Below are 25,174 nucleotides of genomic sequence, written 5' to 3'. Positions count from 1 at the left end.
GGCCCCGTGGCCCCGCCCTCCAGCGCCTGAGCGCCCGCCGAGCTCACCAGGGCGAAGCGGTTCTGCACGGCCCCGCCGGGCCACACCTTGGCCACGCCCCCCGTCGCCCGGGAAACCTGGGTCACCTGCTGCCCGACGCCCCCCGGCACCGAGCCCTGGTTGACGATCAGTTGGCCCGCGAAGCTCTGCCCAGCGACCAGCTGCACAGCAGCGCTGTGGTTGGTCAGGATGGAGTAGGTGGTGCTGACGGAGGCGCGGTCGGAGGTTTGGAGGATCTGCCCGTTCAGGGCCTGCAGGCCGTGGGTGGAGGAGGTGGGGGTGAGCGACAGGGAGGCGGGCAGAAGGAACTGACCGGGCTGCTGCTGCTGCTGCTGCGGCTGCCCCAGGGGAGACTGGATCATGATGTTACCCGCGTGGTTGACCACTTTCACCTGCTGGGGCGACTGGGAAGAGCCCCCAGGCTGAGGGGGCGTGGCAGTGGGCGGGGCCTGGAGGCCCAGGCCGCTGATGTTGTACACGGTCTGCCCGCCCACCTGCAGCGGTTTGGGCTGGATGGGCCGGACCAGCGCCTGGGGGGAGGGGCCCCTCTGGAAGATGATGTTCTGGAGGGGGATGGACGTTCCGCAGGCCTTGAAAGGGACGCCGACCTGTCCCGCAGCAGGAGGGGCGAACATGCCGCCCTGCCCCCCTCCTCCTCCGCCTGCCCCGCCCCCGGGTCGCAGGACGATCTGAGGTCGCTCTATGTTGTTGATGGTCATCACTGAGGGCGTGCCTCCAAACGCCCCCAGCACCTGGATGTGTCCTGCGGACCCGTTGTGCAGGGGCTGCTGGGAGACCTGCTGGAGCACGCCCTGGGTCTGGGCCCCGGGGAAAGGCAGAGGGGACGGCCCCGCCCCCGTCACGCCCCCGAATCCCCCAGAGGCCAGCTGCTGGGCGAAGGGGGCTGACGGGGGCGGGGAATCCAGCAGGGCCTCCTGGGCCAGGGTCTGCTCCGTGATGTCGGCCTCCAGCAGGGATTTCTGGAGGATGTCGAAGGGCTGCTCCTCCCCTAGCTCTGCCCCTGAGGGCGAGGCCTCACCCAGCTCCGCCGAAATGAACTGCAGGCTGCTGGAGAGCTGCAGCCCCGCCCCATCAGCCCCGCCCACATCGCTGAGGGTGCTGCCACCATCCTTCAGGGCGGAGTCAGTTCCTCCCTGCACGACACGTGGACAAAGACACATCACGCACCTCTCAATCGACCGGCCATAATCTATCCACTGAAAGTGTAACAAGTAACAAAAAAGTTAACAAGTCAAAATGCAGTGTAACCTCTATGAAAAATGCAGTGCAACATGTACTTTCTCAAAGTGCGCTGTAATAGTTATCCACTTACAGAACTGCTGATAAAGAAAGAGTTGGCAGAGCCAAAGGTCGTGTTTGTCACGTCATCTTCATTGATCTACAAAACCATGACAACAAAATGTCAGCATAGTAGCATTTTCCACTTCAGAGTTGAAACTGGCCAGGCTGATTGCAGATTTAATTTTACAGCTCATTGTCCACTGTACAGCTGGGTGCTATCACAATGCTATCACGTTTGCCACTATGCACACAACTCTGGGCTAGAAACAGTAATTATACAAAACATGTTACATTGCAAAACTAATGGGTAGCACTGGGATGGTGCAAGGGTGGCAGCCTTGATTAGGCAGCTACAGTAAGACATACCGATTTGCTGTTGGGGCCATGAAGATAGTCATTCAGAGCCTGCTCATCCCTAAATGAGAGAAACCAACAGGATAGGTTAGGCAGGATAGGGTCTTCACCTGCACGAGAAGCAGTCAAAACTTTTCTGGTCAACAGACAGGAAGCTTGTGAGAAAACTACCAATCACAAGGAGGCTGAGAAGCATGACAAAAACATGAAAAAAACAAGACTGGTGAGGAAAACAACCAATTGCAGACAGGCTTATTAGGGTGTAGGTCAGAGGTGTCCAATCTTATCCGAAAAGGGCTGGTGTGGGTGCACAGTGTTTGTTTCAGCCCAGTTAACTAATTAACTAATCATGGTCTTCAATCAATCGGGTGTCATTGTGCTCGGCAAGAACAAAAACCTACAACCCCACTGTCCCTTTTTGGATAAGATTGGACACCCCTGGTTAAGGTGGTCAACAGGACAAACTGTTCAGGAGCTACGAGGAGTGGGCCAGTCCTGGTCCACAATTCTACTTTCCTCATATCCCATATCTGTCCCTGATGCACAATCTTAAAATGTATGTCCCATTCCAGTCATACTACAATCATAACCCACTTACATCAAAGTCCAAGTAAACTCCTATTAGGTACAATGTAAATACATTACATTCCTTTCCCAGTTGCATTTCACACATATATATATATATTTTTTAGCTACAAGGCTGCAGGATCAGATCCCATGTGGGGTGGCACCATTGTAACTTCAACCACGATAATAAATGATGCTTCAGCTTTCAACTTTCAAATTTTCCAGTGGTACAAATTCATAAAATTATACATTTAAACTGTGCTGCCCCAGATAACAGCATCGGCAAAGTATCTACTCCCATGACACAGCCACGGCAATAAAATGGTGACTCACTGACCCTATAATATCTAGAAGACGGCGAGCATCTTCATCGTCCATGACACCTGGGAAGAGGTGAGAATAGACCTAGCATCACATTCTTGAAAAAAGTTTCAGAGCACACAGATTTGTCTGAGAGAAAAATAAGCAAGTATGCTTTTAAAAAATATTATTCAAACACATTAAAAGAATGAAAAGAAAACAGCTTGTCCGCTGTATTCAGTTTTCTGATGCAACATTCATTAAAGCTGCTCCAAAGGAACAAAGAGCTTTGGCTGGCTAATCCTGCACTGTGTTTGGGTGTGTGGATTCACCCCAAACGTTTGATATTGAATTCTAACTAAGCTAGTGTGGTCCACAGCCCCTCGGGGCAGTGCATAATTAGCCGTAGCGTCGCTCAGAGAGGGAGGGCTACAGTTGGTGGGATTTTCCTAGCCAGAGCAGCTTCAGTGCACCTGCACCAGCTGGGCACAAAAAAGTGTACTCATCTGACACAATAGCTGCACAGCACTGCCAATGGACTGAGGACTGAAGGAGCTGCAGTTAGCAGCAAACAGAGGTGCCCATCTGCACCACCCCAAACAGGAGCAGGCTGCAGTGATGAGACGGACCCACGAACAAACCCAATGCATTCTAAACTGGGAGGGAATTTAAATAAAGAGGTGACACTCACTGGTTTCCAGTGGGGACCATCGAGTCAGTCATTTAACCCCCCCAGATTTCCTGCAGGGAGAAAGAGAAGGGCTGATGAAAACTGGTGTCCACACAACCCCACCCTCATACAAGGTTCCCGTTCAAATAAGATTAATATTTTCCATGATTTACGATGATACTTTCAAGGGCAAACACTTTCAATTATTTTTTCCCTTAATGGCCACAAAAGTCAGACTCCAGGAAAATTAGACATATATTAAAATTGAATAGCAGGGAGGAAATACTTTGAGACATTCTATTTTCAAAATATTTGCATCACTCTGGATACATACTTATGGATACTCATAACACAACCCATTGTGTTATGTCAGGGGTATTTTTTTACCAACACAACCTGACATAACTTTTTGTGGTCGAATTAGACTATTGCTTTAGCTGCAAAGCTTCCCAGTTCATTAACAATATCAGCACATTTACATTGCTAGACCTGATGATAAATCACATCAACGTAGTGAGTCTGAAAGACCAATGTATCTTGTTCAGCGTATGAAATAAATAATTTACATACATAAATTTCGAGTACTTCCCATGACTGTTCAAAGACTAAATCCATGTAAGAGAGCATATTTTCAACAAGGGAGGTTTCCCCCCAGCATATTAGAGGCATGACTTGAGGAAGGGAACATGTCATTCTTGATTTTCACCAAACAGACTTGGGGCTCTATTGAGTCTAACAGGAATGGCCATTTGTGCTTCAAATTTAATAAAGTATCACATTTTGCCTCCAAATGTACAACCCTAGATTTAGCACCATTTCACATTGACTTACTGACTGGGTGACTGGATCCCCAAGTTAAGGGAAGTACCTTTGTTTTACCTGTTGACTAATAAGGCCTCACCAGGGCAATTCACATTCATCCTTATATAGTGCCTGACCTTGCTTTAGTTTTTAATAACCCTCTGATACCCTGGGCTTGTACTAGCAATCTTGAACCATTCATCTCTGGTTTCAGTCTGCCATTTAGAGTGAGGGGCAAAGCAAGTACTGGTTAGACTGAAAGGGCACCACAACCTGTCTGCATGCTCCTCACACACTGTCAGCTTTAAAACTTAGAATGGACATTTACTCAACGTGTGGATGCTTGACAGACATACATACATGAACACACAGACGCACATTAACTTGTGGTGGTATTTCTAGAACTAACTTTCAAGAATTTGTTTTAAAGACAGAACAACCTTGACAATGACAAGAGATGTGAGCTTTGGCTGAATTGACTATTCTTATTTTTCACTGTGTGGACATGTATAGGACATACTGGTATCAAATGATTGAACCAACAGAAAATCAAGTTTATTAAATCAGGCTTTCTAAGAAAAAAAAAACTCTAAACTGCCCAGTGTTTTACTGTTATAAAGGACCTGAAAATGAGCCCTGTTAATGAGTGTGAAGCAGCGATCAAGGCTGCTTCACACTCATTAGGGAGATGGGCTGGTGCTCTGCAAAAGCCAATGTCCATGGTGACAACTCACTTCTGTAATTTCCTATACGTAACCCATTCCATCACTAGGACTTCAACATGATCGGCCGAGGGAAATATGGGGAGCCCTGCATACAGTACCTAGCAAAAAAATGCTGTAAATACACATTTGACATAAATATTGATTTTCTCATTTATTTGGGCATGCAAGGTCGTTTCTACAGCAGTGATAAAAAGGACAGTGTTGTTCAAAGCTAAAAGGAAGGAGGTTGTCTCGACCAGTGGTACCCGATCCTGGTCTCGGACAGCAAAAAAAAAGCATGCTGAATCCAGAAGGGTTAGCTGTATTATTTATTTGTCTGATCCAGTCCTGAACCTCTCCTGGTTCAAGCTCATGCCAGGATGCAACCTAAAGGCCTAGATCCATCCTGATCTGCATATAGACAAACATTTATTTGCTTGGACTTTCGATTTTACCAACTAGTTTATAATCCAGGCTATAATCTGTCCAACTACTTTGTCTATTTGCTCCAGTAGATTCATCATTACCTGTCTATTACTATTTAGCTTATCTCTGACCATTGAGAATGGGCCAGCCAGCAAATGGTGGGCTCTCCCTTTATATCTCACACTGCTGTTTTGAGTGTTTTTCTTCCCACTGGGAGTTTTTACCTCACTTGCTGGATTTTAGTGGTTCATACTCAGTCTTGCCTGATTTTTCCCATTTCTCTAAAGTAGCTTTGTGACAGTATTTCCGTAAAAACCGCTACACAAATAAAATTCAATAGAACTGAACTGGTTAAGTGCTCAGCTACAATGAAAATCACCATATCCTGTGGCTTTAACAAAACCTGATCATGGCTAAGGAACCATGGGAAATTTGTGAGGCAGCAGGTGACTACTGCAATGGCAAGGAATTACATTTACATGATAAAATGCCACTGTGGTCTGGCATATGAGGAGAAAACAAGAAAATCTTTAAACATTTTAATCTTTGAGCACTGCAACAATTTTAGAACACATGACAGTTGAAATTCAGTCGCAGTGCATTTAACGAAGAACGGTCATAGTGACTGCATCCTAAGGTATTGGAGTACTGAAAATCTATGTGTACATGCAGATAAGGAGTTGCAGACAATGTTCTCCTCTGGAGGAAGAACTTTGGATATGTTTTTTTTGCACATGATGCAGCAGCTACTCATTCATGTCTGCAATAAAAACATTCAAAATGTAGCAGAAAGGATACTAGATTACATACAGCACTGTGAAAAAGTATTTGTCCCATTCCTGATTTCTTATATTATTGCATATTTGTTGCTCTGAATGGTTTCAAATCTTTAGACTAAATTTAATATTTGACAAAGGGAACCCAAGTAAACACAAAACACAAGTTATCAAACACCCATATTACCTGTGTGATAAAGTAAATGGCCCTTAAGTAAACTTAATAACTGATTACACCACCTTCAGCAGCAATAACTGCAATCAAACGCTTCATATAATTTGATATCAGTCTTTCATATTGCTGGGGAGGAATTTTAGCCCACTGTTCTTTGCAGAACTGGGTTTTCAAGCATGAACTGCCCATTTCAATTTCCTGCCACAGCATCTTTATTGTGTTTAAGTCGGGACTTTGGTTAGGCCACTCCAAATCTTTTTTTTTTTTTCCCCCAGCAATTCAGAAGTGGTCTTTCTTTTGTGTTTTGGACCATTGTCATGCTGTATAGCCAAATTATGCTTCACGTTAAGCACATGGACTAAATTAAAATGATTAAAAATAGATTAAAAAAACTTCTGGTACAGAGCAGAATTCATGGTCCCGGGGCAGCAAAGCATCCTCACACCATCACACTACCACCAACATGTCTGACTGTTGTTAAAATGTTCTTACTGTGAAATGCTTTATATGCTTTGCCCCAGACATAATGGGACCCACGTCATCCAAAATTCCAGTTTTGACTCACTGGCCACAGATCATTACCTCAAAAGGTTTGACGATCATCTGGGTCCTTTTTTGCAAATGTGAAACGAGCAGTGATGTTTCTCTTGGTTAGCATTTTTGCCCAGTCTCTTTCTTACAATGGAGCCATGGAAACTGAATTTAACTGAGGCTAGAGAGGAATGCAGTCCTTTGGATGTTCTTCTGGGAGTGTTTGTGACTTCCTGGATGAGTTGTCGCTGTGCCCTTGGAGAAATTTTGGCAGGCTGACCACTCCTGAGAAAATTCACCACTGTTACAAGTGTTCTCTATTTGGAGATACTGGTTCACACAGTTGTTCGTCTGGAGTCCCAGAGCCTTAGAAATTAATTTCAACAATTTTGTTCCCCCATATTTTCTGGAATTTCCTTTGATCATGGCATAGTGTGCATGTAGAAACTTTGTGGTGACTACTTCACTTAGAAGGCAAGTTTCAGTATGAGCGAGGTTTAGATTCAACAGGATTAAGTGCAATCAGCAGGTGTGGCTGTGTTCAATCAGCTGAATCTAATTATTAATTCAATTTGGTTAACTGGTTGATTGAGTAACTAAGGAGGCAATTACTTTTTCATATGGGTGTTTGGTAACTTTTTTTATTAAATAAATTAAATTATTTTAAAAATGTGTTTTGTGTTCACTCAGTTTCCCTTTGCCTAATATTACATTTTGTCTAAAGATCTGAAACCATTCACAGCAAGATATATGCAGTAACAGAAAAAATACTTTTTCACGGCACTGTATCTAATGTAGTTGTTTCTTTTTTCAGACTGTGGTATCATTCTTCATATTATATAGTGATTCACATTAAAAATGGTCAGCCCTTCCAATAATGGATCAAACTTCACACAGAGGTTAGGACAGCAGAATAGGTGTCCATCTTCAGACGCATTCTAAATACCAGCCCTTTAGATTGCATTATGGTTCCCTTCTCATGCCCACCCCCAAAGCTCATAGTTGGTACTAGTTAAAGTTTTGCCGTTTTTATTTTATGTTTATGATTTTAATCATTTTACATAGGGATTGTTATGGACGTAATCTATATATAGTACTTGCTGTATTTTGGCTCTTGCTTAGCAGAGCAGAGTGCATAGGGCTTTAGTGATGCTACATATGCTGGTCTGGGAGGTTGTTAGCCATCATCACATTAGTCATGTAAATCAGGTGAATACACTGTTCTCCTACATTGCAAGTTGCTCTGGATAGCATCGGCTAAAATTGCCTAACATGACTGATCCTATGATGAAACTGGTCTTTACTAGCACACCCTCAGTTAATAATGGATTCATTTCTGGAGCACCCAGCTACAGGAAACCAGTAGATTCAGTAGCTATTTTGCCCCAGAGCTGTAGGCCATCTCACTGTAACAGTATCTGCAGAGCACACAACCATCTGATCTGCTGGGGGTATTTTTTCATTGTAGCATTCCGTTTCGGACCGTCTCGGCCATGCCTACTGGTGGAGAGGGCACACATATTTGTTTTATTTCTGTCTTTGTTATTTTAGTTTGTTGTATTAGTGTTGTACACATGAGGGTTTATAGTATAACCTTATCATTAAGATTAATCCGCAGCACTCATCTCTTAAGAGTGCTATGGAAGTATTATTTAAAGTAGTTTCAAATCAGACATTAGGGGGTATTTTTTCCACATATACACACAAAAACAAAAAATTGGCTTAATAACGAAATGCGATGACAGTACCATTGGAATTATTATTTTCATTTCAGGTCCGCACGTTTTCGTATGTTGCATCTGCATTTCGGGCACATAGGCTGTTATATTTTAATTTAATCTTTTTATATTTGAATTAATATGGATAATGTAAATCATAGACAATGTTTGCATCTTGTATTTGTTATGCAAAAGCGTGACACATTACATGAAGCCCGTGTCACTATTTTGTAAAATATGTTGAATTCTTTTGGAACATTGCTAGGTTTTCGTTACGACTTAGTACACTGATAAAAATGGCGGCTATAACAAATAACTACGCCACACCTTGGCTTCCAGCCAGACAAGGACGTTTTCACAACTGAATGGAAACGAGAAAATAAATTATGCTCTTTTCATTATAAACATATAGATAACTAACTGCTTCAGTACCTAGGAGTCGCTAAGGATATCAAAGTACTTGTGAGACACGGTAAATAACCAGAACAATTAATATTTCTGGTTGTTCAGTTCTAAGAAAATGGCCATGGTTTAACAGGCGGTTAGAGCTTTAGGTTGTAAAAACTGGCTATGTCTGGTTGGGCTAACGCAGCCAATCACCCGAGTTAACTAGTCTGGTATTGGCTTTTGTGTAAAAACGGACATTATGAAATATACAGCGATATAGCCAACGCAAGTGTGTAATTTGCTTGAAGTTAGCTGCACACGTTTCCACCAAAGCGTTATAGGCTAACGTTAACCAACAAAGGACGAGGCGCAATTAAAGGACTGGCATAGTCAACGTTAAAGGTTCAAGGACAACACCTGCGACACACGTTTTATTTCACATTTTTATTTAAAACGTGCTGATGCAAAGTTTCATAAAACATGCCAATCACAGATGTCTTAGCGAAAAGACACAAAAATGGAAGGGGAAACCTGACTGCAAGCTAGCCAACTACGACAGCACATTCAGGAAAAAACAGGACTTGCATAAAATCATGAAGAAAACGTTAATTAACCACAGCCAACATTAGCGAATACGTCGATTAAGAGTGTGTATAAGGATTTTCTTTTCATGAAAAGCTCTTCGGACGATTAATGAGGGGGAAATATAATACTGATAAAAACTAACGTGACGCTAATTAGCCAAGATGACTGCTAACACACAGCACTGTAGCCTGAAAACAGCGAGAATTGGGTGGTTGAAGGAATCGGCATGTCCTTTCCTTCCTCTAGAGATACTAGGGGGTGGAAATGCACGTAGGGGCAACCTTTGAAGTAATTTAAAATCAGTTCCATCCTTCCGTCGTTGAAAACGGCATTTGCTTTGCATTAGCAAGTGTACATTGTCCTGCCCATCCTGTTCCGACATAGCAGCATAAGCTCGAAACCCTTTTATCCCGCCTGTGCCTTGTGGAAACGTAATGTATAGCTGGGAATTTTACGTCCAAAAATAGAATGAATTGACAGACAATAGTAGCTAGTCGCTTGCGATTTCAAAACGCCTTTCTCTCGCTCTCTCACTCGCTGACGCCGTCTTTCCGCCGAGGTGGACGTGAGTCCCCTTTTCATTTACAACTCTTCCAGCTAGCAGGCAAGCTAACGTCTCCGCACGGCAGCATGGGGAAAGCGTCGATTTTCTTCGTCTGTTTCACCTCAGGTTGTCAGAATAAATTCGCGAGTATATCAAACCGCTGAATTAGTAGACAAATTACTGTCTTGTGATATCGCTAACTAGGCTTGCCGTTTTGTTGTCTTTTTTTTCTTTATCTCCACAGTGGCCCTGAAACGGAGCAACGGTGTAGCTTTGCTTGCTAGCTTCCCCTCTGTTTATTGAAAACCTCTGGCTTGTGTTCTTCATCTAAACTTAACAACTGGGGACCAAAAAACATTTATCTAAATTTGAATGAGATCAAGACCTTGGAGAACAGAGGAAAGCCCTCACTCCTCATCCCTCTTGAAACCCAATATATCCATTTGGCAACTTTTAATTTGCTCCCCCTCCTCCTCCTCCTCTCCCACTCCCTCTTTCACTCATATATTTTTCTCTCCCCGTTTTCTGTCTCAGATTTTTTCCTCTCCAGTTCTCATCCCTCCCCAAAGGAAGGGGAGGAAGGAGGTTGTGTGTGTTTTTCCTTGAAATTTTTATCACAAAATTATAATACACTCAAAGGGAAACTCACCGTCATGAAAAAGCAGTGCCTTGTCAACGGGGTTTCCTCGCCATCACATCACGGGCCGGCGGGGCAGTGGCGCTCATGCAGATAGCCGCAACTGCAAGCAGACAGCCCCGAGGAAATCACCAACTCGACTGCACATAACGCCCGTACTGCCAGAACCAGAACCGATAGAAACTGAAGACTAAATATACGCGCTGTGAACTTGAGGGAATGAAACGAATCTGTTCATTTTAAAACCAAATTATTATATATATTTTAAGTGTTTCATTTTTTTCTTCAAAATAATTATTCACTACTAGTCGATAGTCTTATAGGCCTACACATTATTAACTCGAACACCAGGGGGCGTAGCACAGGAACGACCGAGGTGTTGAACTGTCATGGCAATCAAAAATGAAACTCGGTCATTTCGTGGACATGTGCAGGTGTTGAGTGTTAACTGAACAAATGCGAATACTAATCCTACACACCAAGTGTTAGGAAATAGGGTAAGTACTGTATATGCTGATAAACGTGTAAGTGCAGCACACAAAACATTAGCCTATTATAAAACAGTATTACCACTATGGCTAGGTGTCTGTCAAAGTCAGGTGTCAAAGATAGTCATTTTTGCCAGTTCTGTTATTTTCCCAGTTTTTTGCCACTTCCACGACTCCTGTTTTTTATTTATTTTTATTATTATTTTTTGCTTTCATAGCCTACAGTGTGATTTGTATAGGCCTACCAATTTTAACCATATTGCCAAATGCTAGGAGAAACTAAATGGTGCCTATGCAGAGTCTGAAATTTCCTGAAATCAAGAACAAGTCCTGGTCAGTTGTTGCAATCAGATGTTTAATGGCCCCTGTTACATGGAGGGTGGTTAGGTGTTGATGCCGAGCGCTCCTCCCATTACAGTGTCAGGGTGTCAGTGACAACAGGTGCTCCATCAAACATTGCATTGTACAACATGTACCAAAATACACTTTAAAGAAAGGACAATGGACACATGATCTGTTTCAGTGAAGGACTGAAACGATTAAATGCACCAGCCTATCAATGCATTTTTCTCATACTTTTCCTAGTGGAAAGAGCCCACTGAATTTTTTGAAACTTCAAGCACGTGTTACTGTTGCTACAGTTGTGCATGTTATCTCAGTAATTTCCTACCGATGTAAATTAAATCAATGAGTGTATTTAACAAGTTAATGTTTTTAAAACATTTATCTAAATATTATTTATTTTCAGATTTCCATGATCCATTCAACCACCATGCCATGACTGCTCCATAACTTAAGCCAATATTTTCAGTGACAAACACCAAGTCGTAGTTATCACTGATGAAATATTTGAGAAAGAAATCAAATACAGAAGAACATTAGCTTGTATAAACACATTTACATTTAAAAACCACACAGTAAAATATTTATAACATCAATTTTTATAGTTGGAGAATCTTTATATTTACGTCACAATCTATAACTTTATGGGAGATTGCTATACAGTTATTTTACTCATTGTCAAACCTTGTTTGGTTTTGACTGTCATGACTTCATGCAATGCTGGCAATGACAGAAAGTCATTCATGTGATTGAGTACTAATACTGCTAGCATTATAATCTCAAATATTAGCATCATATTTTATGCTAAAGGCACTGAAAATCCATCAGCAACTTCAGCGCTGGGATGGTGGATAATGAAAGTCCTCTTGTCAGCTTATCATTACCTGTTTAGTGTTACTGCTGGTACATGATTAAAAATATGACTTCCATGCATATGTACAGGTATAGTTTTCACTATAACTGTCATGTGGCTGTGATGAGGGCTTGTGACATGAGTCATGAATATGAATCCAATTTAGGGAGAAGTAGTATTGAAGCTCTCCCAGGTCATCACAGCCAGTGAGAATCGTATTTCAGTGTATGTACCTGGTTACACAAATTAACTTTAAGCAAAGCAATTATACTTGACCCATAGTAACATATCTGCACTGGCAATGTTGTACTGTATCATGAGAAATGTGTTTTATAAAGAAAATAATGAAATGAACATTAAAGAAAGCACAAGCCTTGTTTACACTGTTTTATTTTGTGGTTCGGCCAATAGAAAAAGAAAAAAAACTGTTGTAGACCTGAGACTGAAAATGACAGTTTCCTCCGCCAGCACAGGTAGGCCTGTGCCTGTTTCATCGTACCAGCTGTCAAACAGAGAATGTGATAAAAGTAAAGCTGATGGACAACACATGTTGTGAGCCAAGACTGCATAGGTAGCCCATGACGGTGACACCATTCCTGGAATCAAGCATGCTAAATACATCAACGTTCTCCTCACACACACGTGCATGCTTCTTTCCTGCTTCTATTCTGTGATGGAGAACATTTGAACCAGGTGCCTCTTAGACTAGTGATCTGCCGTTGTTCCGTCTAAAATCTCTTTATGGTCCAAAGTGAAATTTCACAGACTATTTAGGACCGTTTGAACTCAGATGCTTTGGATTTACGTATCTACCAGCCGCAGACGTCATAATGCTGGTAAACAAATGTGCAACCAGTGGAGATACAGTATACTTAAACGTCAGAAAAGATATAACCAATCACACAACTTCTTAATGAGAGGCGACCGGAATGCATTAATGCGTGAAGCTGCTTCCTTATGTAAACACAGAAATATGATTATGGAGGCGCCGGTGGCATCTGATGGCGCGATGTGTCAGGGAATTACAGGTACCGGGCTGGCTCAGCGAAACGGTAAAAATTCCTGACAGGTTGCTGAAAAGAGACCAGGACAGGCTGGAGGAAGCGGCGCGGCGCAAAGAGGCTAAAGAAAAGTTATCCGTTTCAGAAGAAAAAATAGATTACTTCTCTAACACGTTTAACACAGAGAAGACTGTTGTCGATCTGTCCAGAGGCCGATCGTGACCGGGTTTTAGAAGGGCAACTCCAAGGATGCAACAGCTTCAGAAGTTTCTGAATGATAGCACAGTGTTTCTTACACAATATGAGCTAAGGCAAGCGCAAGCATCGTTACAGAAACTACAATGCTCCTTAGAAGAAGTTTATCCCCAGTAAAATATTTGCCTTTCGGTCGCGCAACATTGGAGCAAATAAAATAAAGTCACACAGCCTCGTGATGACCCCGCATCCACAAATTCAGGCTGCAGTGATGGTAGCTTGGCCGTGGTGTATGCGCAAATCAATGCGGTTTTTCCAACGCCCACTCGCAGGTTTTGACGAAGGGTGCGGACGAGATCCACCAGCGAGACGTACTCCTTTCGCACCTGACAAATTGTAAGATGCGTTTGCTTGGGTCCCCGAGAACTTCGTACATAAATCATGTCCGAGATCCGGAAATACTCTGTGGCCCGGTTTCCAGCTCTGTCTTCGTGGACCAGTGCACTGGCTGCACCCTTGCTTTCCAATGGCAGCAGCTGAGAACCCACAACACCACAGATACGGAGGTGTACCTTCACGTGACCAGCCGACCCATCATCGAGGACTGTCGACTGTTTAACTTGTCCGGGTTGGACATCGAAAGAAACTATTGGAACCAGGTGGACGATTTCAACTGGCTCGCAGTGGGCACTCCGTCTCCGAACTGGACTGTCATTCCTTATTTAGCAAAGAAATGCACTTGTAAATGATGAACACGATAGACAGGAACGACTATAGTTACGATGTGACATTGTTTTTGTCGCATTCACGATCTTACTTACAGTACTGCACTACTCCAATCCTCTACCTCTATTTGTAAAGCCTTGAGAGGGAAAAGCAATTGTCTTTGACACTGGATAAAGCGCTGAATATTTGGATCTCCAAAAATGCCAATATGAACTGACAACGGCCTCATAAAATCAAAATCTAATACCAATTGTTAACATGTCGTCATATAACCTAAACCATTCTGGTATAAACTGGGATGCAAATATAGCAGAACATGTGTATCCTATTGGTTATTGTAATGTAAGCATTGCTGGTAGGCTAATGATTAACCAAGTTTGTGATTTTCATAAAGGAGCCTCTGTTTTCTTTTGAAGTATAATTAAATCCATGTGCTATCATTGCCTTGTGAAAATTTGCCATTACAATCCTCTACTGTGGGATAATAAAACATTGTGTGTGTATGTTGTTATGCATTAAACCAATTGCCAGAAAACTGAAAAAAGGCAGAGCTTTTTCTTACTCATGGCTGGTCTTTTAGAATAAAAAGGAAAAAGGCGTGCTCCTGTTACCACTAACATGGAGTACCGAGGTCATGAACTTTCACATGGAATATACATGGAACATACTATTCATGAGATTGCAAAACTTACTTGGTGAGTAAATATTTTCAAATGTAAGACAAACTGGGAGTCAGCATTCTTTGGAAACGGTATTATTAAAAATGTTTTTTTGCTTGCTCCATCTGTAATTCATAATATGCATCCCATCACTGCAACATCCTTGTTAAATTCAGGAGAGTAAAGGCAAACAGTCCTTCTTCAAAGAATATGTTACTTACCAGACAATGTCCAACTTCTGTTTAATATGGAGCCAAGTTTTTCAGCTGCACAGTCTCTGTTTTGGCTATTGGCACATATAACACAAGCCACCATATGCAGAAGACTTTGAATGAAAAATTATGGAGGGTGTGCTTCTTAAATCCAAATACCTTAAATATAGCAAAAATATCAGATTTCACTTTACCATTACCATACTTTTGGAGAACACAGAAGCATGGTATGAAACACATGATGATAAAATGATATTGTGTACATATTAATGTTGCAGAAGTGTAATGTTCTGCAGGGCAAGAAAGGGCTATGTGTGAAACGTGACTCAATTTCTGACCTTCATTGGTCAGAAATAAGTTGCCTAACACTTGTCACAAAAGGGAAAAAACACACTAAACAAAAAGACAGGCCACATTTATATGCAAGCCCTTCCTTGGGTGGAATATACTGTATGGTTTGCTCCAAAGTCAGCAAAAGTGGATTTGCTTGGCTGGTAGCACTGGTGCTTTCTCAGAACAGATCTGATTTGTCAGGTTTATTGCATATTGCAATGTAATTGCTTAACTCCCTTTGTAGAAAATTCATTATGCTACTGCCATATTTAATAGGTGGATATTTGCTATTTTCTTGTGTTTCATATATCTACTCAATGATTTCACAAGTTAGGAAAGAACAAAAACAAATATGTTTATTTGTTTCATGATTTCCATATATTTTTTTCCTTTGTAGTGTATCTTTCTATATCCAAGGGCAAACTGACCTGGAACAACAACCCCAAAGGCCTCAGAAGCCACATGCTGCATACTTCTCTGTATGATGCCTTTAGATGGAGGAATAAATTTGGCAGGTGCAGATATCAGGAGTGCATCCGCTGTGACTCCCACCAAACAGATTGCATCATGAGGTCTTGTTTTTTATTCCCACGCTGGCCATTGCCCCGTCACCTGTTCTCTTTCAGAAATTGCATACAGTGTGCCAATCTTCTGTGCCCAAGGGGCACAGTCCAGCTTTACATACAACACCACTGAAAACGGCATCTGGTGGCACTCATTTTTTTCATGTGTCATCAACATGGAGCAGCATTACTGAATCGCGCTGCGACTAACTCTCACCACTGAAATCACAACCTTTTAACAACTAGCCCAGACAGACTGCACTGTACTGTGTTCACCCACATTACTGCCTCATCTATAGGTGTAACTGGGTCACTGGAAGGATAGCTTGTTAAATTTGTGATGAGAAGTTCAAATTGTTTTTCTCACCCAAAACCCAAAGTTGACTAAATGCATTCCTCCTGCTGATGGACTTCCCACTGTGGGTTTTTGTGCCCTGACCGGTCCAAGTTATAAGTTCACCTAGGTTCCTGTGGACCCGGGCCGCTCCTGGTGTCCCTGACCAGGTGAAGATAGAAACCAATTACAGGGTAAAGCAGGAGATTAGAGCTGTGGCTCATCTCCTGCCGGAGGATTTTCTGCAAATGGGATCAGAGCTGATTAGCAGGTTTAGGATGACGTACTGCAACTTTCGGCTTAATCACCTGGATCCTGGGCAATCCTTCTCTTTTCTCAGGGAAAGGGCCACCTGAATTTGTTGCGGGACCTGCAGATCCCATTTTTCAGGTGCTAATTTGGGTGAAAATATTATAGTTTTCACTGAGGGCCGACCCCTGTCGCCCTCGCTAAAAGGATTTTCAGATATTTGGGGGGGTGGCCCAGGATGGGCACGAAGTAACCCATTGTGGAACCCCTTTCTAAGGAATGGATTATATATCTGCCTTGTGTCTTCCACACCTGAGTAGTTGTGTGAATTTTAAAGCAGCGAAGAACTTTTGAAGAAAATTAATTTTAAGGTTTATTTTCTAAAAAAAAAAATAAAGAGACTGAGAGAAGAAGCCATTTCAAAGATTTTTTTGAATTTATTGTTGGCTGAGACGAGAGAAACAGTGAGTGACCATGGCACTTCTGAAGGTGAAATTTGACTTGAAGAAGCGTGTGAAGTTAGCCCAGGGGCTATGGCTGATGTACTGGTTTGCCGTGATGGCTGGGGTGCTGGTTTTCAGCATGGGACTCTTCTTCAAGATTGAGCTTCGCAAGCGGAGTGAGATTATGGACAATAACGAGAGCCATTTTGTCCCAAACCTGCTAATTGCGATGGGGCTGCTGGCCTGTGGGCTCAATATCTTTGGTGGAAAGATCTGCTATGACTCCCTGGATCCCACTAAGTTTGCCAAGTGGAAATCAGTTGTGAAGCCCTTCCTGATAACCTGCTTCATCTTCAATGTGCTCCTCTTCATCACGGCACTGCTCTGCTTCTCCCTTCGCCTGGCCCTCCAGTTCACTCTGGCTGAGGGGCTGAAGAACAGCATGAAGTTCTACAAGGACACGGACACACCTGGCCGCTGCTTCATGAAGAAGACCTTGGACATGATGCAAATGGAGTTTCGTTGCTGTGGGAATAACAACTACAGGGACTGGTTTGAGATCCAGTGGGTCAGCAACCGGTACTTGGACTTCAGTGCCAAGCAGGTCAAAGAGTGAGTGTTCTTTCCTTCTCCAACATCCTTCCTTCCATTTAAATCAGTAAAGAAATTTTTCTTTCTTGAAGTATGGATTTGTGTGCATGGCTGAAATAGCTTGAAGTCTCTGTGGAGTGATTATTGGAAGGGCAGGACAGTCAGATGGTGCTTATGATATTCTATTCTGTTGGATGGATGAATAATTGCTTGGGTTTTCCTAGGTGTTTTGCTGTGGAATGGTCATATCTATTAAGGGTTTTACAAATTTCAAGGCAATGAAAAAGATTCCTTTTGTTGGGCAGTATAACAGGGTGCCATTCTGATTGAGATTCACAGCTTGCTAGTCTGAAAGTTCAAAGAGAGGTTTCATCACCAGAAACCTTACTTCTGTGAAGCAGAAAACTGTCAAAAAGATTAGCCCCACTAAAGGGGCTTGGAGGACAGCCATTGAAGATGTACAATAGCTTTTCTGAGAACAAGAGTATATCACATGTTCACTACTGGTGTGTATTTGTGTCAACATGCCACCATCAGGTGGCAGGATATCTGTAAACTGTGCTGAAACCAAAGAGGGGCAGCCACCCAGGATGTACTGTGTGAGATGTGAAATAACATAGACTTCACAAGAAAATGTTGACAATAGCCACTTACATAAAATATAACAGTTACATAAAAAGAGATGAAAAAGCAGTAGGTCTGTTTAAAGATAGTCTCCTGTCTAGAGATTGAAAAACAGTGAGTCTCTTGAAAGATAGCCTCCAGCCTTCATTGTTGATGTTCAACTGACACATGTTGTGCCATGGATATTTGAAGTGTTCTTTAATGTTCTTCAAATAGACACACTCTAACCTAATGAATGTCTTGAGAAGCACTTTTTCTACTGTGTCATGTGTTACATGCAGTTTGCATTCCAGACTACATGGAGTGCAGTGCAGTAGATAGAGATATAATAGAATTTGTGAGTGCAAAATTTGGTTGTATGCAAATGAGAGAACCTGGTTGAAAGGGTGGGACTCGGCTGCCTTGGGGGAGTTTGGGGGACACAGTGTTGTGTAATGGAGAAGGGTGCTGCAGTGTTTGTACAGTGGTTGTGGGCCAGGGGTAGTCCAGTGGGCAGTGTAAGTGGTTTCAGGCTCATGAGCCTGTTTTTACTTAGACCATAATCCTCTTTGATCACTTTTTCACAACCTCTAAGGCTTACTGTCTCCTTCAATCATCACAAGACCCAAGCGAGCTGCTGTGAATAGACACTGTTAGCACCAGCAGTGGCCCCAGAGCAAGCTGCCTCAGTAAGAATATGCTGGGATCTTCTCACTTTGGTTCCCTGAAATCCTCATCCCTCCTGTGTTTTCTGAACTTGGTTTGCCAACATATTTGAATAAAAGTGTTGCTTCAGTGAAAGGTACAGTGCTGAATGGAAGGGATTCACTCTGTTAATATGTATCAATCTATGACAAACATAAAAGGGTCTCTAGGCCCCAACAGTTTGAACTGTAAACAAATTTGCCTTCACAGACAGATTGAATGTCCCAGAAAGTGTCTCTCATTCATGTAGTAAAATATTGAACAATATATGAATTCTTGGAATCCTGTGTTGATATGGCTCTCTCAACTGGTTTTAGCCTAACTTTTCAAAGATACGCCAATAATTCTCATCCAGTTCTTTCGTGGTCTTGGTCCAGAACTTGGTGTTCCACTGTATTATTGTTCCATAGCTTCAATGTTACAACATGTGAGTGTTCTAACCTTTCAGTGATCTACTAGATCAGGGTCTTGGGTCAACATCTGTGCCACTCTGATGGACCAAATATCTCAACATGTTCCATGAATGGTTTGTCCATCTATCCATCCACAGCCGTATACATAGCAATGTGGATGGACAGTACCTGATGGATGGGGTTCCCTTTAGCTGCTGCAATCCCAGCTCTCCAAGACCCTGCATCCAGTACCAGATGACCAACAACTCCGCCCACTACAGCTACGACCACTATACAGAAGAACTCAACATCTGGAAACGGGGTTGCCGAGATGCCCTGGTCTCCTACTATGGGGGCTTGATGAACACCATTGGAGCACTGGTGCTGCTTGTCACTGTGCTGGAGGTGAGACACTGGCAGGGAGTAGTATAGCCAAGATAAGAAGTTGGTGTCCTCTTGAGTGGTCTTTCTATACCCTTGCAAACAGAAGGAAATCCTAAACCGCAAATAATCTTTTACAGCTATGCCTGTTGCTACACATCAGGTCTCCTCACTAACAAGGCCACTAAAGTCAGTAATTGAGTGTAGCAATTCAAAGCCTTAGTTGCATCTACTGGAGACCCCTGAGGTTCATCCCTTCAGGTCAGCATGCAGAGATCACTGGCAAGATGGGTGCGCAGGTCAGATGAGCTCATACCAGAAATCATCTCATGCATTCTGAAGGGCTGCTTCCTGTCTATAATTTGTGCAACAGTGGTGGGAACTAGCCTTCTACCCAGAGTCATACCACAAAATTTATATTTAGGGGAAGACAGCTGCCATGATTCATGCAGATGACCTGTTCATGAAGAGCGGTCCATAATACTTTTTTTGGAAGGTTTTCACTGTATGCAAGCTATGCTGTCTCTCAGGAAATCACACCCATTAGAGTGTGAGATTTATACTCTACAGTAGTAAACTTTGACATCCAGTTGTGTTCCTTTCATGGTTTCCCCTATGTGAGATCTCCTTATAACATTTCAGAAAAGGTTTGCTATCTGTGTAATAGCCAGTGTGTTTTATCCTGGCCTTCATCCAGTTTAATGTAAAATAGGCACACCAATCTTTTCCATCAATTTTGGTCTCAATCTTCTGTTTTAATTGCTTTGGTGGTAAGGCAGTTATAATGCTCCACAAATACAATATTTGACTATTTGGCTGGTTTATAGAAAACCTTTGGTAGGTTTGAATATCCACAGTGCAGGCCTGGGGCCAAGAGGCGTGATAGGGATGTGATTGTTTGGTTAACAGCAGAATGCACTGAAAAAATCACTAAAAGGATTTCACATTGCTCAAAATCTTTATAAGAAGAAATCTGACAAGTTTCAAATGAAACTTTTTCAGAACACAGTGCGGGGATGACAATTTCATATGACAGCACAAGAAACAAGCAATAAGTCCAACTAACGTAGCACTGCTTTGACCAATTCCTCATGCTGCCAAATTCAAATTCAAAGATGAAAACTAGCTAAGCAAACTAGTTGTCATTGGTGTTCTGAAAATGTAAATGTTTCTGTAAAAATACACTTATTTTGTATTTTCTGGATTCAATAGGGAATAAACATATTTTAACATTGTGCGTGGTAAATCCTAAAATCCTTTACAGGGCATAGAAAAGTTAACAACCAATTTGTCTATATTAGGATGGATCATGTGTCTGCTGTGACACAATGTTAAAATGTTCAAAATTCAATAAATTTACTTTTCATGTGGACTGAATTTAATTTGCAAAAAAAAAAAAAAGAATCATTTCAATAGTTAACCAGTAACAATTGGCCCTAGTAACTGAACCCAAAAGTAGGGTGGTTTGATTGAAGTAGTTGCCTAAAGGTCAACGCAGAGCACTGGTGGGCCTGGGTTTGATCTCTGATCACTTCCTTACCTTCCCCTCCCCCACAGTGTCCACCCCCGATGCACCCAGGGCCAATTCGTGTAGTCTGGCATGAGCTGCAGCTTTGTGTCGTATCTTAATCCCATCTCAGGAAACATGGCAAGGCCTGGAAAGACAGCAGTGGAGTCTACATGTACTCCGGTGCCTGTGCACTGATGCAGATTCTGGCATCGCAAAGCGTTTACGCTCCCTTCTCCTTCAGTACTCTTAGTTTCCAGGGGATTTGTAGACTGTTTATCACAGTTCTCCATCTCCCTCTATGCAGAGGAACTTTCTGTGTTCACTTGACTCTCACACTCTGTTCACAGTGGCATCTGTGACAGAGGAGGACTGGCACCATATTAAGTCTCAAAGACTTAAGGTTTGATAAAGGAGGTCTGTGCACATTAAGAAATGATAAGGATAATACCCTAATAATAAGGGATCACATTTATATTGCACTATTCATCTCAGGACCTCAAAGATCTTTACTGTGAAGTGAAGAAAACTGCAACTAATTTCCTTGCTTCACACCTACACATAGTGAGCATTTCAATGTTACTTTTAATGACAATACTGAGTCTTGACCTCAGTTTGAGTTGTCCATATCTAAAAATGCGAAAGCTAATTTATGTTATTTATGTATGCAAATTTATGTTTAAATTGGCAATAATAGCAGGCTGCCTTTAGTGATTCAGAGTTCTCTGTCTGATAAACACAGCTGTCATGAATCTGAGTGTTTTATTCATGCTATAAAAGGAGAAAGTGATACACAAGTAGAAATTGTGTGCATCATAATTTTTTTAACTAACCTGAATTTGAGGCTTTAGCTAATCTGAATGGTAAATACAGCTCTGGTCGCTTTATTTAGGGTGAACCATGTATAATTTTCAGGTGACTGTATATGGTTACTAACTGCCACTTGAACTAGGTCTGTAGCTGTTATCAGGAACAAAACGCAACTAAAGAACGTGGTGAACCCAAAATAGCTGAGATTATGCAAGAATGTCGTTACACACCCATTGCCGTGATACCAAGTCAGATGGTCAGGGATTCTCTGAGGCGTTAAGCTTTTGAGAAGGATAAACAGTTAGCCTGGAAAAGTTTAGCATAGGTTAGGTCAGAGAGTAATGTTTAATGTGTGAACTGGACTTAATGTGTTCACTTAATGTGTTCATAAATAACTTACAAAATGAGTTGTACCTTGTCGGACCTGTGTTTTGTAGTTGTTCCAGTGACCTTCGGTATGCACTTATTGTACGTCGCTTTGGATTAAAGCGTCTGCCAAATAAATGTAATGTAATGTAATGAAAAAGAAGCCATGGCTTCTGCATCAACAACTAATTTTTTTACCAAGTTAAAGACAAGTCAGATAGATTGTAGTATATTGTTTAAGCACAAATACAATACATTGTCAACCATGACTTCTACAGTGCCCCCACTGTTGCCATGCAACTATGTTGTCATGTGTGATATGAATTCTGACCTTTCCCTTCTCAGTTTCTACCCGACCACTAACCTCACAGAGCAACCCAAACACCCGCCCCCAAAATCTTTGTGCAGTGCTCAGTTCTGCTATGGAAACACAATTTAACACAGCTAACACCAATGAATTGCTGCAGGCAATCTTGGATCTTTCATTTGGATGAAGTGTAACCTAGCTACAATGAAAGGGTAAGACTGCACAGGTTGATATAGTTTACAAGATAATCATATATTAGGCATGGCAGTGTAGAAAAAAAAGAAAATATGCTTCAGGCTCAACTAAGATAATACATGTGTGGCCAAACAAACAAGGTCAAACAATTAAAACAAGCAGTTGTTTCAGCTAAAGAATGAGTAAGCCACAAGTAACTCTCCTCTATGCAGTCTTTGAATAACAATATCAGTTAAGCATACCGCGATCTCCATATTAACTATAAACAGGGCTGGCAGTACAAGGCAGGCTAGAAATATGACTCATTAGTATGACTATGATGGCCCATGCTCTGCTATTCTGTCAGTGTTGGACCCCAATAATGCTATTCACTCCTCTGGCCTCTAGGTGGGAGTTATGGTGGGGCTGCAGTATGTGAACACCTCACTGGCAACCCTGGTGAACCCCGAGGACCCAGAAAGTGAAAGTGAGGGCTGGCTTCTAGAGAAGAGTGTGAAGGAGACATTCACGACTATCATGGGGAAAATGAAGGCGATGGGTAAGAGCAATCAAATAGAGGAGGGCGGAGCGGAGCAGCCTGCTGCCACGGCAAGCTGAGCGGGGCCACACCCACAAAAACTGAGACCGCTCCCTCCTGTGGGGGAGAGAGAGAGATGGGCAAAGAAGGAGTGAAAATAAGTCCCCTCACAAAAAACACAGACACCCACATACATACACACACACATACCACTCCAGTCACCAGAAAGAAAACAAACTATTATTCATATATGTATGTCTTTGTTACAAAAATATTTTGTCAGTTAAGAATTAATAAGGATTTTTGTGAATTAAGTTATGTCTTTGGCCATAAAATTATTTGTAAAATGTATCAATCTCCTCCCTACACACATACACTCACCTGCTTCTCCTTGACATTGACTTCCAATATGATGCACACATGATTTGTAATACAAGCCAAATCAATGTTGTATTACGTTTTGTGAAAACCATTCACTTTTCAACCCTCTTTCAACCCTCTAAATTATTTTCCCCACACTGCTTCTTTTTTCTCTCTCATTGAATTAGGAGTCCATATCTCTGGGCGGATATTTAACCCAATGGCTACACAATGGTTGGGTGGGGAGGGAGTAGTTACATCGAAATCTGAAATTGTGGTAAACATTGGCCAATATTCTGACACGACAAGAATGATTCACCTCTCCAGCTGAGGTATGATCCCACCTGATAAAATCCCCAAAAATCTCCAAATCTTCTACTGTATTTCTATGACGAAGGGCAGCCATTTCTATTGGCAGCTTTTACGCTATATGTTATATTTTATATATGTTAGGCAACTGTCGGATCCATGTCTCAGCTCTCTGTCCCAGCCTTTCAAGGTCTGTTCTGTCACATGTACAAACAGAACACACTCTTCAAACAATCCCTAACATCTACTCATGTACACAGACGCAATTAACATACTCGACACTATTCAGTGCTGGTATGCAAACACACCCACTTCAGTGCAACCACCGGGTTAAATATCTCCAGGGTTTAACAAAAGCTAAAACATGACTTGTGCAAGTGGCAGGGTTAGATGTCAGGTTGCTGCTGTCCTATGTCTCTGGAAGGTTTGAAGTTCTACAGAAGGGCTGATAGAACACTGTTGTGACATCTTAAAGATTTAACTTGTAATTCTGTCTTGTTTTGTTTGTTCAGTTTGGGTCTTTGTAACATTGGCAGGTGAATTCTGTACACGGAATTTAAAAAACAATTTTTTTTTTTTTCCATTGAGTCAGCATTGAGTCAGCATGATCAATCACATTGTCAAGGTCTGGGGGGTTGGAGTCGGACAGTAGATCTAGCCCCACAAGGCAAAGGTGCGCACAGGTTCGCTAAGTCCCTCTGGCCTTCCAGATCGAGAAGCGCTTACTGTCGGAGTCTGCAGCTTCTGCACTAACTCTGAGTGTGAAATTCTCTGAAACAGGGCTGTGGCATTCAGGCACAGAGGATGACAGGATGACAGGTCAAAGTGTGAGATGATGTACAGTGGCCCCTCAACCCCCAACCCCAGGCACTCTCCTCTCCCAGCCCTTCAGAACACCTAATGACCAAAACTCCCACAAGCCCATACTTAGCATGAATGCTCATACATGGTTAAAGAAGGGCCCATAGAACCTGGGGCACAGTGACGTCTCAGGGCCAAGGAGAACACTGCGATTGGCAGTTAAAATTATTCTTCCTCTCCCTCACCTCTTCACTCTGCCCCTCTGAACCAGAGCAGAGTAACCTTGGGGGAGGAGGGGGGTCACCAAGGGGGCAAGAGGTGGGGCCACTAGGTTGAAGGTTCAAAGGCTCTGGAGTCACCTGCATAGCACATCTAAACCAGTACAGGTGGTGCTCCAGAAGCCAAGATCTGAGGTT

The 25,174-nt window shown here is 42.4% G+C and overlaps 3 protein-coding genes across 4 annotated transcripts in view; 2 read left to right on the top strand and 1 right to left on the bottom strand.

Moving 5' to 3' along the window:
* bicral (BRD4 interacting chromatin remodeling complex associated protein like) overlaps nucleotides 1–10,676 on the bottom strand; it is an 18,532-nt gene extending 7,856 nt beyond the window's left edge. The window contains exons 1-6 of one of the 2 annotated variants that reach the window (XM_035405180.1): nucleotides 10,529–10,675; nucleotides 3,254–3,303; nucleotides 2,600–2,645; nucleotides 1,708–1,756; nucleotides 1,373–1,438; nucleotides 1–1,193 (exon numbers count right to left, since the gene is read on the bottom strand). The exon at nucleotides 1–1,193 is cut by the window's left edge and continues 103 nt beyond it. In XM_035405180.1, the coding sequence (XP_035261071.1) occupies nucleotides 1–1,193; nucleotides 1,373–1,438; nucleotides 1,708–1,756; nucleotides 2,600–2,640 (1,349 nt within the window). In that variant the 5' untranslated portion in view covers nucleotides 2,641–2,645; nucleotides 3,254–3,303; nucleotides 10,529–10,675. Of the gene's footprint in view, nucleotides 1,194–1,372; nucleotides 1,439–1,707; nucleotides 1,757–2,599; nucleotides 2,646–3,253; nucleotides 3,304–10,528 lie in introns of both variants that reach the window. The other variant, XM_035405181.1, reaches the window with a different exon arrangement.
* Nucleotides 10,677–13,124: 2,448 nt separating this feature from the next.
* Nucleotides 13,125–14,665, top strand: tbcc (tubulin folding cofactor C). Its single transcript, XM_035405182.1, is given in 3 exon segments — nucleotides 13,125–13,560; nucleotides 13,562–13,687; nucleotides 13,689–14,665. Coding segments are annotated over 3 exon segments (942 nt in total). The 5' UTR covers nucleotides 13,125–13,200; the 3' UTR covers nucleotides 14,145–14,665.
* Nucleotides 14,666–16,867: 2,202 nt separating this feature from the next.
* prph2a (peripherin 2a (retinal degeneration, slow)) lies at nucleotides 16,868–23,483 on the top strand. Its single transcript, XM_035406431.1, has 3 exons — nucleotides 16,868–17,526; nucleotides 19,364–19,610; nucleotides 23,159–23,483. The coding sequence occupies exons 1-3, from the start codon at nucleotides 16,946–16,948 to the stop codon at nucleotides 23,366–23,368; spliced, it is 1,038 nt and encodes a 345-aa protein (XP_035262322.1). The 5' UTR covers nucleotides 16,868–16,945; the 3' UTR covers nucleotides 23,369–23,483.
* The last annotated feature ends 1,691 nt before the right edge of the window (nucleotides 23,484–25,174 follow it).

The sequence above is a fragment of the Anguilla anguilla genome, chromosome 2 (assembly GCF_013347855.1).
Source record: "Anguilla anguilla isolate fAngAng1 chromosome 2, fAngAng1.pri, whole genome shotgun sequence".
Classification (NCBI taxonomy): domain Eukaryota; kingdom Metazoa; phylum Chordata; class Actinopteri; order Anguilliformes; family Anguillidae; genus Anguilla; species Anguilla anguilla.
This window is presented reverse-complemented; position numbering and strand designations above follow the sequence as displayed.